Raw genomic sequence first — 12,020 nt, forward strand, 5'->3', positions numbered from 1 at the left:
TGTGCCTCCAGTGGCACCTTGGGATCTCAATGTAGTTTTGGGATTCCTAAAATCACATTGGTTTGAACCACTCACCACTGTGGACTTAAAATATCTCACATGGAAAGTGGTAATGCTGTTAGCCCTGGCTTCAGCCAGGCGTGTCTCAGAATTGGCGGCTTTATCCTATAAAAGCCCTTACCTAATTTTTCATACGGACAGGGCAGAATTGAGGACTCGTCCTCAATTTCTTCCTAAGGTGGTTTCAGCATTTCACTTAAACCAGCCTATTGTGGTGCCTGCGGCTACTAGGGACTTGGAGGATTCCAAGTTGCTGGATGTAGTCAGGGCCCTGAAAATATATGTTTCCAGGACGGCTGGAGTCAGAAAATCTGATTCGCTGTTTATCCTGTATGCACCCAGCAAGCTGGGTGCTCCTGCTTCTAAGCAGACGATTGCTCGTTGGATTTGTAGTACAATTCAGCTTGCACATTCTATGGCAGGCCTGCCACAGCCAAAATCTGTAAAAGCCCATTCCACACGGAAAGTGGGCTCATCTTGGGCGGCTGCCTGAGGGGTCTCGGCTTTACAACTTTGCCGAGCAGCTACTTGGTCAGGGGCAAACACGTTTGCTAAATTCTACAAATTTGATACCCTGGCTGAGGAGGACCTGGAGTTCTCTCATTCGGTGCTGCAGAGTCATCCGCACTCTCCCGCCCGTTTGGGAGCTTTGGTATAATCCCCATGGTCCTTTCGGAGTCCCCAGCATCCACTAGGACGTTAGAGAAAATAAGAATTTACTTACCGATAATTCTATTTCTCGTAGTCCGTAGTGGATGCTGGGCGCCCATCCCAAGTGCGGATTGTCTGCATTACTTGTACATAGTTATTGTTACAAAAATCGGGTTATTGTTGTTGTGAGCCATCTTTTCAGAGGCTCCTTCTGTTATCATGCTGTTAACTGGGTTCAGATCACAAGTTATATGGTGTGATCGGTGTGGCTGGTATGAGTCTTACCCGGGATTCAAAATCCTTCCTTATTGTGTACGCTCGTCCGGGCACAGTATCCTAACTGAGGCTTGGAGGAGGGTCATAGGGGGAGGAGCCAGTGCACACCAGCTAGTCCTAAAGCTTTTACTTTGTGCCCAGTCTCCTGCGGAGCCGCTGTTCCCCATGGTCCTTTCGGAGTCCCCAGCATCCACTACGGACTATGAGAAATAGAATTATCGGTAAGTAAATTCTTATTTTTATAGGATCGGGATAGATTAATGAAAGAATTGGAGCAGATGCAACAGGATGACCTGACACGACGAAGGCAAATCGTAGCAAAGATGCCGCAGCAGCTGTTTGAACCGGCCTACCGTCGGGCAGAGATCCGGGAGGATTGGCAGAGGGAGCTGGAGTCTGCGTTTGAGGACATATACACCAGAGATACAAGTAAGTTGACTTATTGGAATATTTTCGAAGCATTGTATTTCTCTAACGTCCTAGTGGATGCTGGGGACTCCGTCAGGACCATGGGGAATAGCGGGCTCCGCAGGAGACAGGGCACATCTAAAAAGCCTTTTTAGGTCACATGGTGTGTACTGGCTCCTCCCCCTATGACCCTCCTCCAAGCCTCAGTTAGGTTTTTGTGCCCGTCCGAGAGGGTGCAATCTAGGTGGCTCTCTTAAAGAGCTAGTTAGAAAAGTTTTTTTTTAGGTTTCTAATCAGTGTCTCCTGCTGGCGACAGGAGCACTGCAACGAGGGACTTAGGGGAGAGACTTGCAACTCACCTGCCTGCAGGAGGATTGAAGTCTTAGGCTACTGGACACTGAGCTCCAGAGGGAGTCGGAACACAGGTCAGCCTGGGGTTCGTCCCGGAGCCGCGCCGCCGATCCCCCTTACAGACGCTGAAGAACGGCAGAACGGAGGTCCGGAAACAGGCGGCAGAAGACTTCAGTCTTCATAGAGGTAGCGCACAGCACTGCAGCTGTGCGCCATTGTTGCTACACGGCTCACGGATCTCGGTCACGGAGGGTGCAGGGCGCTGCTGGGGGCGCCCTGGGCAGCAATATAGAGTACCTTAGAGGCAAATAAATACATCACATATAGCCATTAAGGCTATATGTATGTATTTAACCCAGGCCAGTTTATTAGAAAAACCGGGAGAAAAGCCCGCCGGAAAAGGGGCGGAGCTTATTCTCCTCAGCACTCGGCGCCATTTTCCTGCACGGCTCCGCTGGTGAGGAAGGCTCCCACGACTCTCCCCTGCACTGCACTACAGAAACAGGGTAACAAAGAGAGGGGGGGCATAAATTGGCGATATAATTATATATTGAGAGCGCATATATAGAAACAACACCTTCTAGGGTTGTTATATACAGTATAGCGCTTTTGGTGTGTGCTGGCAAACTCTCCCTCTGTCTCCCCAAAGGGCTAGGAGGGTCCTGTCTTCAATAGAGCATTCACTGTGTGGCTGCTGTGTGTGTCGGTACGTGTGTGTCGACATGTATGAGGACGAAGTTGGTGTGGAGGCAGAGCAATTGCCGATGATGGTAATGTCACCCCCTAGGGAGTCGACACCGGAATGGATGGCTTTGGTTATGGAATTACGTGATAATGTCAGCACATTACAAAAGTCAGTTGACGAAATGAGACGCCCGGCAAACCAGTTAGTACCGGTTCAGGCATCTCAGACACCGTCAGGGGCTGTAAAACGTCCCTTACCTCAGTCAGTCGACACGGGTACCGACACAGATGAATCTAGTGTCGACGGTGAGGAAGTAAACGTATTTTCCAATAGGGCCACACGTTATATGATCACGGCAATGAAGGAGGCTTTGCAGCTCTCTGATACTACTGGTACCTCAAAAAGGGGTATTATGTGGGGGGTGAAAAAACTACCTGTATTTTTCCCAGAATCAGAGGAATTGAATGATGTGTGTGATGAAGCGTGGGTTACCCCCGATAGAAAAATGCTAATTTCAAAGAAGTTGTTGGCATTATACCCTTTCCCACCAGAGGTTAGGGCGCGCTGGGAATCACCCCCTAAGGTGGATAAGGCGCTCACACGTTTATCAAAGCAAGTGGCGTTGCCGTCTCCTGATACGGCCGCCCTCAAGGATCCAGCAGATAGGAGGCTGGAAACTACACTGAAGAGTATATACACACATACGGGTGTTATACTGCGACCGGCAATAGCCTCAGCCTGGATGTGCAGTGCTGGGGTAGTGTGGTTGGATTCTCTGACTGAAAATATTGAGACCCTGGATAGGGACAGTATTTTATTGACTCTAGAGCAATTAAAGGATGCTTTTCTTTATATGCGAGATGCTCAGAGGGATGTTTGTACTCTAGCATCAAGAGTAAGCGCGATGTCCATATCTGCTAGAAGAAGTTTATGGACGCGACAGTGGTCAGGTGATGCGGATTCCAAGAGGCATATGGAAGTATTGCCATATAAAGGAGAGGAATTGTTTGGGGTCGGTCTTTCGGACCTGGTGACCACGGCAACTGCCGGCAAATCCACCTTTTTACCTCAGACCCCTTCACAACAGAAAAAGACACCGTCTTTTCAGCCGCAGTCCTTTCGCTCCTATAAAAAGCGACCAAAAGGACAGTCTTATCTGCCGAGAGGCAGAGGAAAGGGTAAGAAAGGGCAGCACGCAGCCCCTGCCCAGGAACAGAAGCCCGCCCCGGCTTCTACAAAGCCATCAGCATGACGCTGGGGCTTTACAAGCGGACCCAGGAACGGTGGGGGGTCGACTCAAGATTTTCAGCAATCAATGGGCTCACTCACAAGTGGACCCGTGGGTCCTGCAGATAATATCTCAGGGTTACATGCTGGAGTTCGAAAGGTTTCCCCCTCGCCGGTTCCTAAAGTCTGCTTTACCAACGTCTCCCTCAGAAAGGACGTCGGTTTTGGAAGCCATTCACAAGCTGTATTCTCAGCAGGTGATAGTCAAGGTACCCCTCCTACAACAGGGAAAGGGGTATTATTCCACACTATTTGTGGTACCGAAGCCGGACGGTTCGGTAAGACCTATTCTAAATCTGAAATCCTTGAACCTGTACATACAGAAATTCAAGTTCAAGATGGAGTCACTCAGAGCAGTGATAGCGAATCTGGAAGACGGGGACTTCATGGTGTCCCTGGACATAAAGGATGCTTATCTGCATGTCCCAATTTACCCCTCACACCAAGGGTATCTCAGGTTCGTGATACAAGACTGTCATTATCAGTTTCAAACGATGCCGTTTGGTTTGTCTACGGCCCCTCGGGTCTTTACCAAGGTAATGACCGAAATGATGGTTCTTCTACGAAGAAAAGGCGTATTAATTATCCCTTACTTGGACGATCTCCTGATAAGGGCAAAGTCCAGAGAACAGCTGGAAGTCGGTGTAGCACTAACCCAGGTAGTGCTCCAGCAACACGGGTGGATTCTGAATCTTCCAAAATCTCAATTGACCCCGACAACTCGTCTGCTGTTCCTGGGAATGATTCTGGACACGGTTCAGAAAAAGGTGTTTCTCCCGGAGGAGAAAGCAAGGGAGTTATCCGAACTTGTCAGGAACCTCCTAAAACCAGGAACGGTGTCAGTACATCAATGCACAAGAGTCCTGGGAAAGATGGTGGCTTCGTACGAAGCGATTCCATTCGGCAGATTCCATGCACGGACATTTCAGTGGGATCTGCTGGACAAATGGTCCGGATCGCATCTGCACATGCATCAGCGGATAGCACTGTCACCAAGAACAAGGTTGTCTCTCCTGTGGTGGCTGCAGACTGCCCATCTGTTAGTGGGCCGCAGATTCGGCATACAGGACTGGGTCCTGGTGACTACGGATGCCAGCCTACGAGGTTGGGGAGCAGTCACAAAGGGAAGAAACTTCCAGGGCGTGTGGTCAAGCCTGGAGACGTCTCTTCACATAAATATACTGGAGCTAAGAGCGATCTACAATGCTCTAAGTCTGGCAAAACCGCTGCTTCAGGGTCAGCCGGTGTTGATCCAGTCCGACAACATCACGGCAGTCGCCCACGTAAACCGACAAGGCGGCACGAGAAGCAGGAGTGCAATGGCAGAAGCGGCAAGGATTCTGCGCTGGGCGGAGAATCATGTCATAGCACTGTCAGCAGTGTTCATCCCGGGAGTGGACAACTGGGAAGCAGATTTCCTCAGCAGACACGACCTTCACCCGGGAGAGTGGGGACTTCATCCAGAAGTTTTCCACATGATTGTGAACCGTTGGGAAAAACCAAAGGTAGACATGATGGCGTCTCGCCTCAACAAAAAATTGGACAGGTATTGCGCCAGGTCAAGAGACCCTCAGGCAATAGCTGTGGACGCTCTGGTAACACCGTGGGTGTACCAATCAGTGTATGTGTTCCCTCCTCTGCCTCTCATACCAAAGGTGCTGAGAATTATACGGAAAAGAGGAGTAAGAACGATACTGGTGGCTCCGGACTGGCCAAGGAGAACTTGGTATCCGGAACTTCAAGAGATGCTCACGGAGGATCGTGGCCTCTACCTCTGAGAAGGGATCTGCTTCAGCAGGGACCTTGTATGTTCCAAGACTTACCGCGTCTGCGTTTGACGGCATGGCGGTTGAACGCCGGATTCTAAAAGAAAAGGGCATTCCAGAGGAAGTTATTCCTACCTTGATTAAGGCTAGGAAGGAAGTGACTGTACAACATTATCACCGCATTTGGCGAAAATATGTTGCGTGGTGTGAGGCCAAGAAGGCTCCAACGGAAGAATTTCAATTGGGTCGATACTTACATTTCCTGCAAGCAGGATTGTCTATGGGCCTAAAATTGGGGTCTATTAAAGTTCAAATTTCGGCCTTATCAATTTTCTTCCAGAAGGAATTGGCGTCAGTGCCTGAAGTACAAACTTTTGTCAAAGGTGTACTACATATACAACCCCCAATAGTGCCTCCAGTGGCACCGTGGGATTTGAACGTGGTTCTAAATTTTCTCAAATCTCATTGGTTTGAGCCGTTAAAATCGGTAGAATTAAAATACCTTACATGGAAGGTAACCATGCTGTTGGCCCTGGCTTCTGCCAGGAGAGTTTCAGAGTTGGCAGTTTTGTCATACAAGAGCCCATATCTGATATTCCATTCGGACAGGGCAGAATTGAGGACGCGTCCTCAATTTCTCCCTAAGGTGGTTTCGGCATTTCACTTAAACCAGCCTATTGTGGTGCCTGCGGCTACTAGCGACTTGGAGGACTCCAAGTTACTGGACGTTGTCAGAGCATTAAAAATATATATTTCAAGGACAGCTGGAGTCAGAGAAACTGACTCGTTGTTTACATTGTATGCACCCAACAAGATGGGTGCTCCTGCGTCTAAACAGACGATTGCACGTTGGATCTGTAGCACAATCCAACTTGCACATTCTGTGGCAGGCGTGCCACAGCCTAAATCTGTAAAGGCCCACTCCACAAGGAAGGTGGGCTCATCTTGGGCGGCTGCCCGAGGAGTCTCGGCATTACAACTTTGCCGAGCAGCTACGTGGTCAGGGGAGAACACGTTTGTAAAATTTTACAAATTTGATACTCTGGCTACAGAGGACCTGGAGTTTTCTCATTCGGTGCTGCAGAGTCATCCGCACTCTTCCGCCCGTTTGGGAGCTTTGGTATAATCCCCATGGTCCTGACGGAGTCCCCAGCATCCACTAGGACGTTAGAGAAAATAAGAATTTACTTACCGATAATTCTATTTCTCATAGTCCGTAGTGGATGCTGGGCGCCCATCCCAAGTGCGGATTGTCTGCAATGCTTGTACATAGTTATTGTTACAAAATCGGGTTATTACTGTTGTTGTGAGCCATCTTTTCAGAGGCTACTTCGTTTTGTTATCATACTGTTAACTGGGTTCAGATCACAAGTTGTACGGTGTGATTGGTGTGGCTGGTATGAGTCTTACCCGGGATTCAAGATCCTTCCTTATTGTGTACGCTCGTCCGGGCACAGTACCTAACTGAGGCTTGGAGGAGGGTCATAGGGGGAGGAGCCAGTACACACCATGTGACCTAAAAAGGCTTTTTAGATGTGCCCTGTCTCCTGCGGAGCCCGCTATTCCCCATGGTCCTGACGGAGTCCCCAGCATCCACTACGGACTATGAGAAATAGAATTATCGGTAAGTAAATTCTTATTTTCTCTTTCATCCACTAGGGGACACTGGAGTCTTATACAGTAGGGGTGTGAGGACAACCACTGGCTATATAATTATATTTAGTATAATGTGACTGTTTACAATGCGGCTATTCAGAGATGGATGCAGTGGAGTGAAAATCGCAAACTGGCAATTTTTGGTCAACTGCACATTCGCTGCGAGCGCATCCTCGAATGAAGCAATCGCTTAGTGAGTGACAGGTTGTGAGCATCCGGGGGTGGCGATGCGGGGTTTGGGGGGTGGGGGGGGAGCAGGAAACGCAGGTGTGTCATGGCCGGTTTTAGCACTGTGATTAAATTGGTATCCGTTTGGATGGTCAACCATGTTATGGTCGACAGTCATTAGGTCAACCACTATTGGTCGACATGGACACATGAAAAGGTCGACATGCGTTTTTCAAATTTTTTTTCTTTTGTGGAACTTTTCCATACTTTACATTCCATGTCGACTACGATTGGGAACGGTAGCGGAGCGAGGCACCTTGCCCGAAGCGCGCGAGCCATGCACTAATTGGGGATCCCCCATCACTTTACGCTGAAAAAGACACCAAAAAGAGGAAAAAAACACCACCTCATGTCGACCTTTTCATGTGTCAACCTTCCATGTGTCGACCATGTGTCCATGTCGACCAATAGTGGTCAGCCTAATGGATGTCGACCATTCCTACCGTAACCGATTGAATTCTGGTCACATCGCGGGGTGGCGCCATACACGCCAGACGGCTTTGTCCTGTGCTGGGCGGCCCCCAACATGTGATTTCAGTGGTCGCAGATTTTGCTAACATGGCAAAATCCGCAACCAACTCTAAATAACCAATGATCGGTCAATATATTCTGTAATCCTCACCATATGCTGCTGCTAATGTAAGTACCAGTAGCCACGTGGCAGTACATAGTAATTACTGTAACGAAAGAAAGGAAGAATCTGTGCTGCAATGGTGGGAAAGATGTATGAAGTGATGGTGCTTTGTAGACCAATTAGAAACAGGTTTCTTCTGACTATGTATTGTAGAGACACATACAATATAAAATGACTAATAGCAGTAGTAAATTCCCAATAATGCTGGCAATAATGTATAACAAGTTAGTAATAAATGCACAGACCTATGTAAATACAATGTATGCTAATGTATGGCTTATGCACTCATAATGATCACTGCTCATCAGAGGATAACCAGTCAGATCTCCATAGATGTTCTCCACAGAGCAGTGAGCATGCTGCATTGATGGTAAGTCATTTGAGTAGTATAAAGTCACAGCAATTCAGAAAATTAGTTTGTATGGTTCTGCACTAGAATATTCCCCAGTGGGCAGACTCTGATGCTGGGCTTTCCTCATATTAAAGGTATAATACAGCTGCTCATATAACACTTGTATGTAGTGGATAACTAATGTGCAGCCCTGATGGCTCCGGGCCGGTTCTCGCCGTTCCCGATCTTACAGCACTTCCGCCATAGAAGTGGCGGAGCAGTCGTGGAGAGCCGATAACAGCTGGTGTGAATGGCAAGCTCGCTTGTAAGGCCTGTGTGTGGTGAGGACCTTACCTAACAGCCACACACCCTCCACTGGTGCTTGCCCACAGAGAGTGGAGAGACGCCAGTCCACTTAAGTTGAGTGATTGCGAGTTCACAGCTTGGCAAACATGAGGTCATTGCTGGTGAGCAGTGGGATGGAGGCAGCAGTAGTAATAGAGAAAGGCCCCTATCGACTAGTTTCGCTTCTTGAGCTTTTTCAAGATAAGGTATCTAGAAGGATCGCTTCCTTTATACCCTGCTTCTTAATTCACAATGTTCATCAGATGGTACTAATTATATCCAAAACACATGTTATCATTCAGACTTGAGGTGCATACACACTTGCGGAGAAAATGAGCGATATTGCTCATTTTCACCCTTCCTGAGCGACATCGCTCACTTTCTCTGCAAGTTTGTATGCCGCCGCCGACCAGCGATACGCTGACCCGCGAGTCGTTTACAACCCTTGCTGTCGGCCGTGCAGCCAGCTCGATTTGGACTGTCGTTAAAGAGCTGGCTACCCGGCCGCTGCGTGACGTCACTGAGAGATATGAACATCATATAGTTTAGTGTTTGCCTGGCCGGCGAGCGCCCTGGCCCGGGAGGGGAAACACTCTGTGCTATTGAAATCCCGTGTGTCACTGCCCGGATCCTGTTCTGCGGGATCCCGCAGAACAGGATTCGTGTGCGCACCAAAACCCCCTCCCGGCCAATTGGGTCCCGTTGAGCGGGACCTGCTTGGCCGTTGTGTGGCCCTAGCCTTAGTGTGAGTGTATGGAGTTTGGCACAAGCTATGAAAAGAACTAGCTCCTCCCCCTCTAACCCCTCCCATCAACCCCCTGTTCACAGTTTTTTCTAAGTTTGTAAAATATATACTCAGATGTTGTTTGTTGGTTACTAATTACCAGTTTATACAGGTTGAGTATCCCATATCCAAATATTCCAAAATACAGAATTTTTTGAGTGAGACTGAGATAGTGAAACCTTTGTTTTCTGATGGCTCAATGTACACAAACTTTGTTTAATGCACAAAGTTATTAAATATATTGGCTAAAATGACCTTCAGGCTGTGTGTATAAGGTGTATATGAAACATAAATGCATTCTGTGCTTAGACTTAGGTCCCATCGCCATGATATCTCATTATGGTATGCAATTATTCCAAACTATGGAAAAATCTGATATCCAAAATACTTCTGGTCCCAAGCATTTTGGATATGGGAAACTCACCCTGTATATCTTTTCCTTCTTTAAGAGATGAAGGGGGACATGGTCCTCCACCTGAAGCCCCAGCCCCTGCCTGAGCCCTCTGTTACAAGTCTTGATGAAGATCTGGATTTGTCTGTGGAGCCGGAAGCATTGTCTGATGTGAAGCGTCGCTTGGTAGGACCAGAGGACACCTCACCAGCAGCTGATCCCCAAGGTCAGGAGATAAGACACCATAATTCTCCCTCCACTGGAAGAAGTTCTTACACAGATTGCCTCTTGCTTTTCAGTAATGTCTGAAGTGTTGCATGAAGTCATCATTTCCAGACCTCACATCCTACACTAAGCGGATGTGAGTAAGGCGTGAGGAACAAAATGTACTTCTTATCAGCAAAGTTCCTAGTGAATTTATATTTGTTTAACCCACACAATGGCTGGCTGTGCTTTATGTAGGCAAGCAGTAACTATTCTTTCTGCAGCAGGGTACATAGTAGGGTGGCCAGTCCCGTGATCGGTATCTGCAGGATACCGGGATTTAGGCCATAAATCGTCCGAGGCTCAAATCCCGGGTATTGCGGGTTCAGGTGGCCCTTTAATGCCAGGCAGCTTCCTCCTCCCGGCTACCCCTGCGCAGCGTGACCTCTGACTCTGAGGTCATGCTGCGCAGTCACCAGCCCGTCACCCGCCGCCTCCTCCCGGCTCCCTCTGCAGTCGCCATCCTGTCACCCGCCGCCTCCTCCCTACTCCCTCTGCAGTCACCAGCCGATCACCCGCCGCCTCCACCTGCAGTCACCAGCCCGTCACCCGCCGCCGAGTCTGAGTGAAGATTCCCACCTCCCCCGCCCATGCAGTTTGGTGTTGGTGTGTTATGTCTGCGGGGCGGGTGGGGAGAGGCGGGGCAGGGCGTGGGGGGACGGGAGGACACACATTAAAAAGTAAATCCCAGGAATCCAGGGATTGACCATTTTTTTCAATCCTGATACCTGGGATTGAAAAAATGGCCCGGGATTGGCCTCCCTAGTACACAGGGTTTCCACAGGGAAACATCGGGGTGTAGTGGTGGATGAGGCATCTGGGCACCAACAGTCAAAGCTTTTTTTGTCTCTCATCGTGTTCTGTAGAAGAAACTAGAGTGCCACAGTCCAGGCTTGTGCTGAAGAAGTTGTTGAGCAGGATCAGGACGCAGAAGGACCAGTGGAGTGGTAAGAGTGATGCAGAAACAGTCAGTGACACTCTGGAGACGGGACCGCTGCCCATTGTCAATGGAGAAGCAGATGTTCCTCAAGGAGAGGAGGACACGTCTGGTGGAGGTAATTCCTGGTCTTCCTTCCTTTAGACATCTTCTGCTAAACTTCTGTGGTTTTGCATTGTTTTTGTTGCTGTTTGAGGGTTTTGTCTTAACCGTTCCACCTATTCATGTGACTTTTTAAAGGTAACAGACTTTGATCCAGATTGAAATAAAACTAACCTGTAGCCAGTCAGCACACTGGGGTACTCGCATGTTTAGACCAACCTGTAATGAGTACATTGTGAGCACAACTAAAGTCCCTGTTGCCATACAGATAACTGTTTTAAGCCCCCCGTAATTACTGAAGGACTGTAGCCACCAAAAATATAGCAAGACATGTTCCAGAACATCTAGGGTTTTGGCGAGGAGCGACCGCACCACCACAACAGAGATTGGTTATCTCTGTCACCGTGTAGCGTGACACCACAGCGCATTTAGAGGGCCGTACCACCCTGCAGCCAATCGGAGGGTTACTGCTCATGGGACGAGAGCAATATTCATAGCTCAAATGCTTTCATGCAAAAATGCAGTAAAAACAGAAAATAGGATTTTGGTAATTACCAGGTAAATCCTTTTCTTTGAATCCATAGAGGGCACTGGAGTACTCTTGGGATATGGACGGTGCGATAGCAGGGATAGGCACATTTAAATATTTAAATGTGTAACCGTCCTTCCCCTCCTTGGTCCCAAGATGCCTCAGTGTTTTTTGCTGAACCGTACAGGAGCGAAAGAGAGGATGAACAATGGAGAAAAGGCTTTATCTGTTAAGTACCAAAATCTTGTTTTCGTTTTCATCCACTAGGGGTCACTGGAGTACTCTTGGGACGTACCAAAGTTTCCCCCTTGGGCGGGAGAGATGCTTGGCACCTG

The 12,020-nt window shown here is 48.5% G+C and overlaps 1 protein-coding gene across 5 annotated transcripts in view; it reads left to right on the top strand.

Annotated features, from left to right (window-relative positions):
* CEP295 (centrosomal protein 295) overlaps positions 1–12,020 on the top strand; it is a 144,174-nt gene that overhangs the window by 53,697 nt on the left and 78,457 nt on the right. For all 5 annotated transcript variants that reach the window (XM_063951432.1, XM_063951436.1, XM_063951434.1 and 2 more), the window contains exons 8-10: positions 1,233–1,416; positions 9,912–10,079; positions 10,984–11,172. In XM_063951432.1, coding sequence (XP_063807502.1) covers positions 1,233–1,416; positions 9,912–10,079; positions 10,984–11,172 — 541 coding nt within the window. The remainder of the gene's footprint in view (positions 1–1,232; positions 1,417–9,911; positions 10,080–10,983; positions 11,173–12,020) is intronic.

Source organism: Pseudophryne corroboree, chromosome 2 (genome assembly GCF_028390025.1).
Source record: "Pseudophryne corroboree isolate aPseCor3 chromosome 2, aPseCor3.hap2, whole genome shotgun sequence".
In the NCBI taxonomy this organism is placed as follows: domain Eukaryota; kingdom Metazoa; phylum Chordata; class Amphibia; order Anura; family Myobatrachidae; genus Pseudophryne; species Pseudophryne corroboree.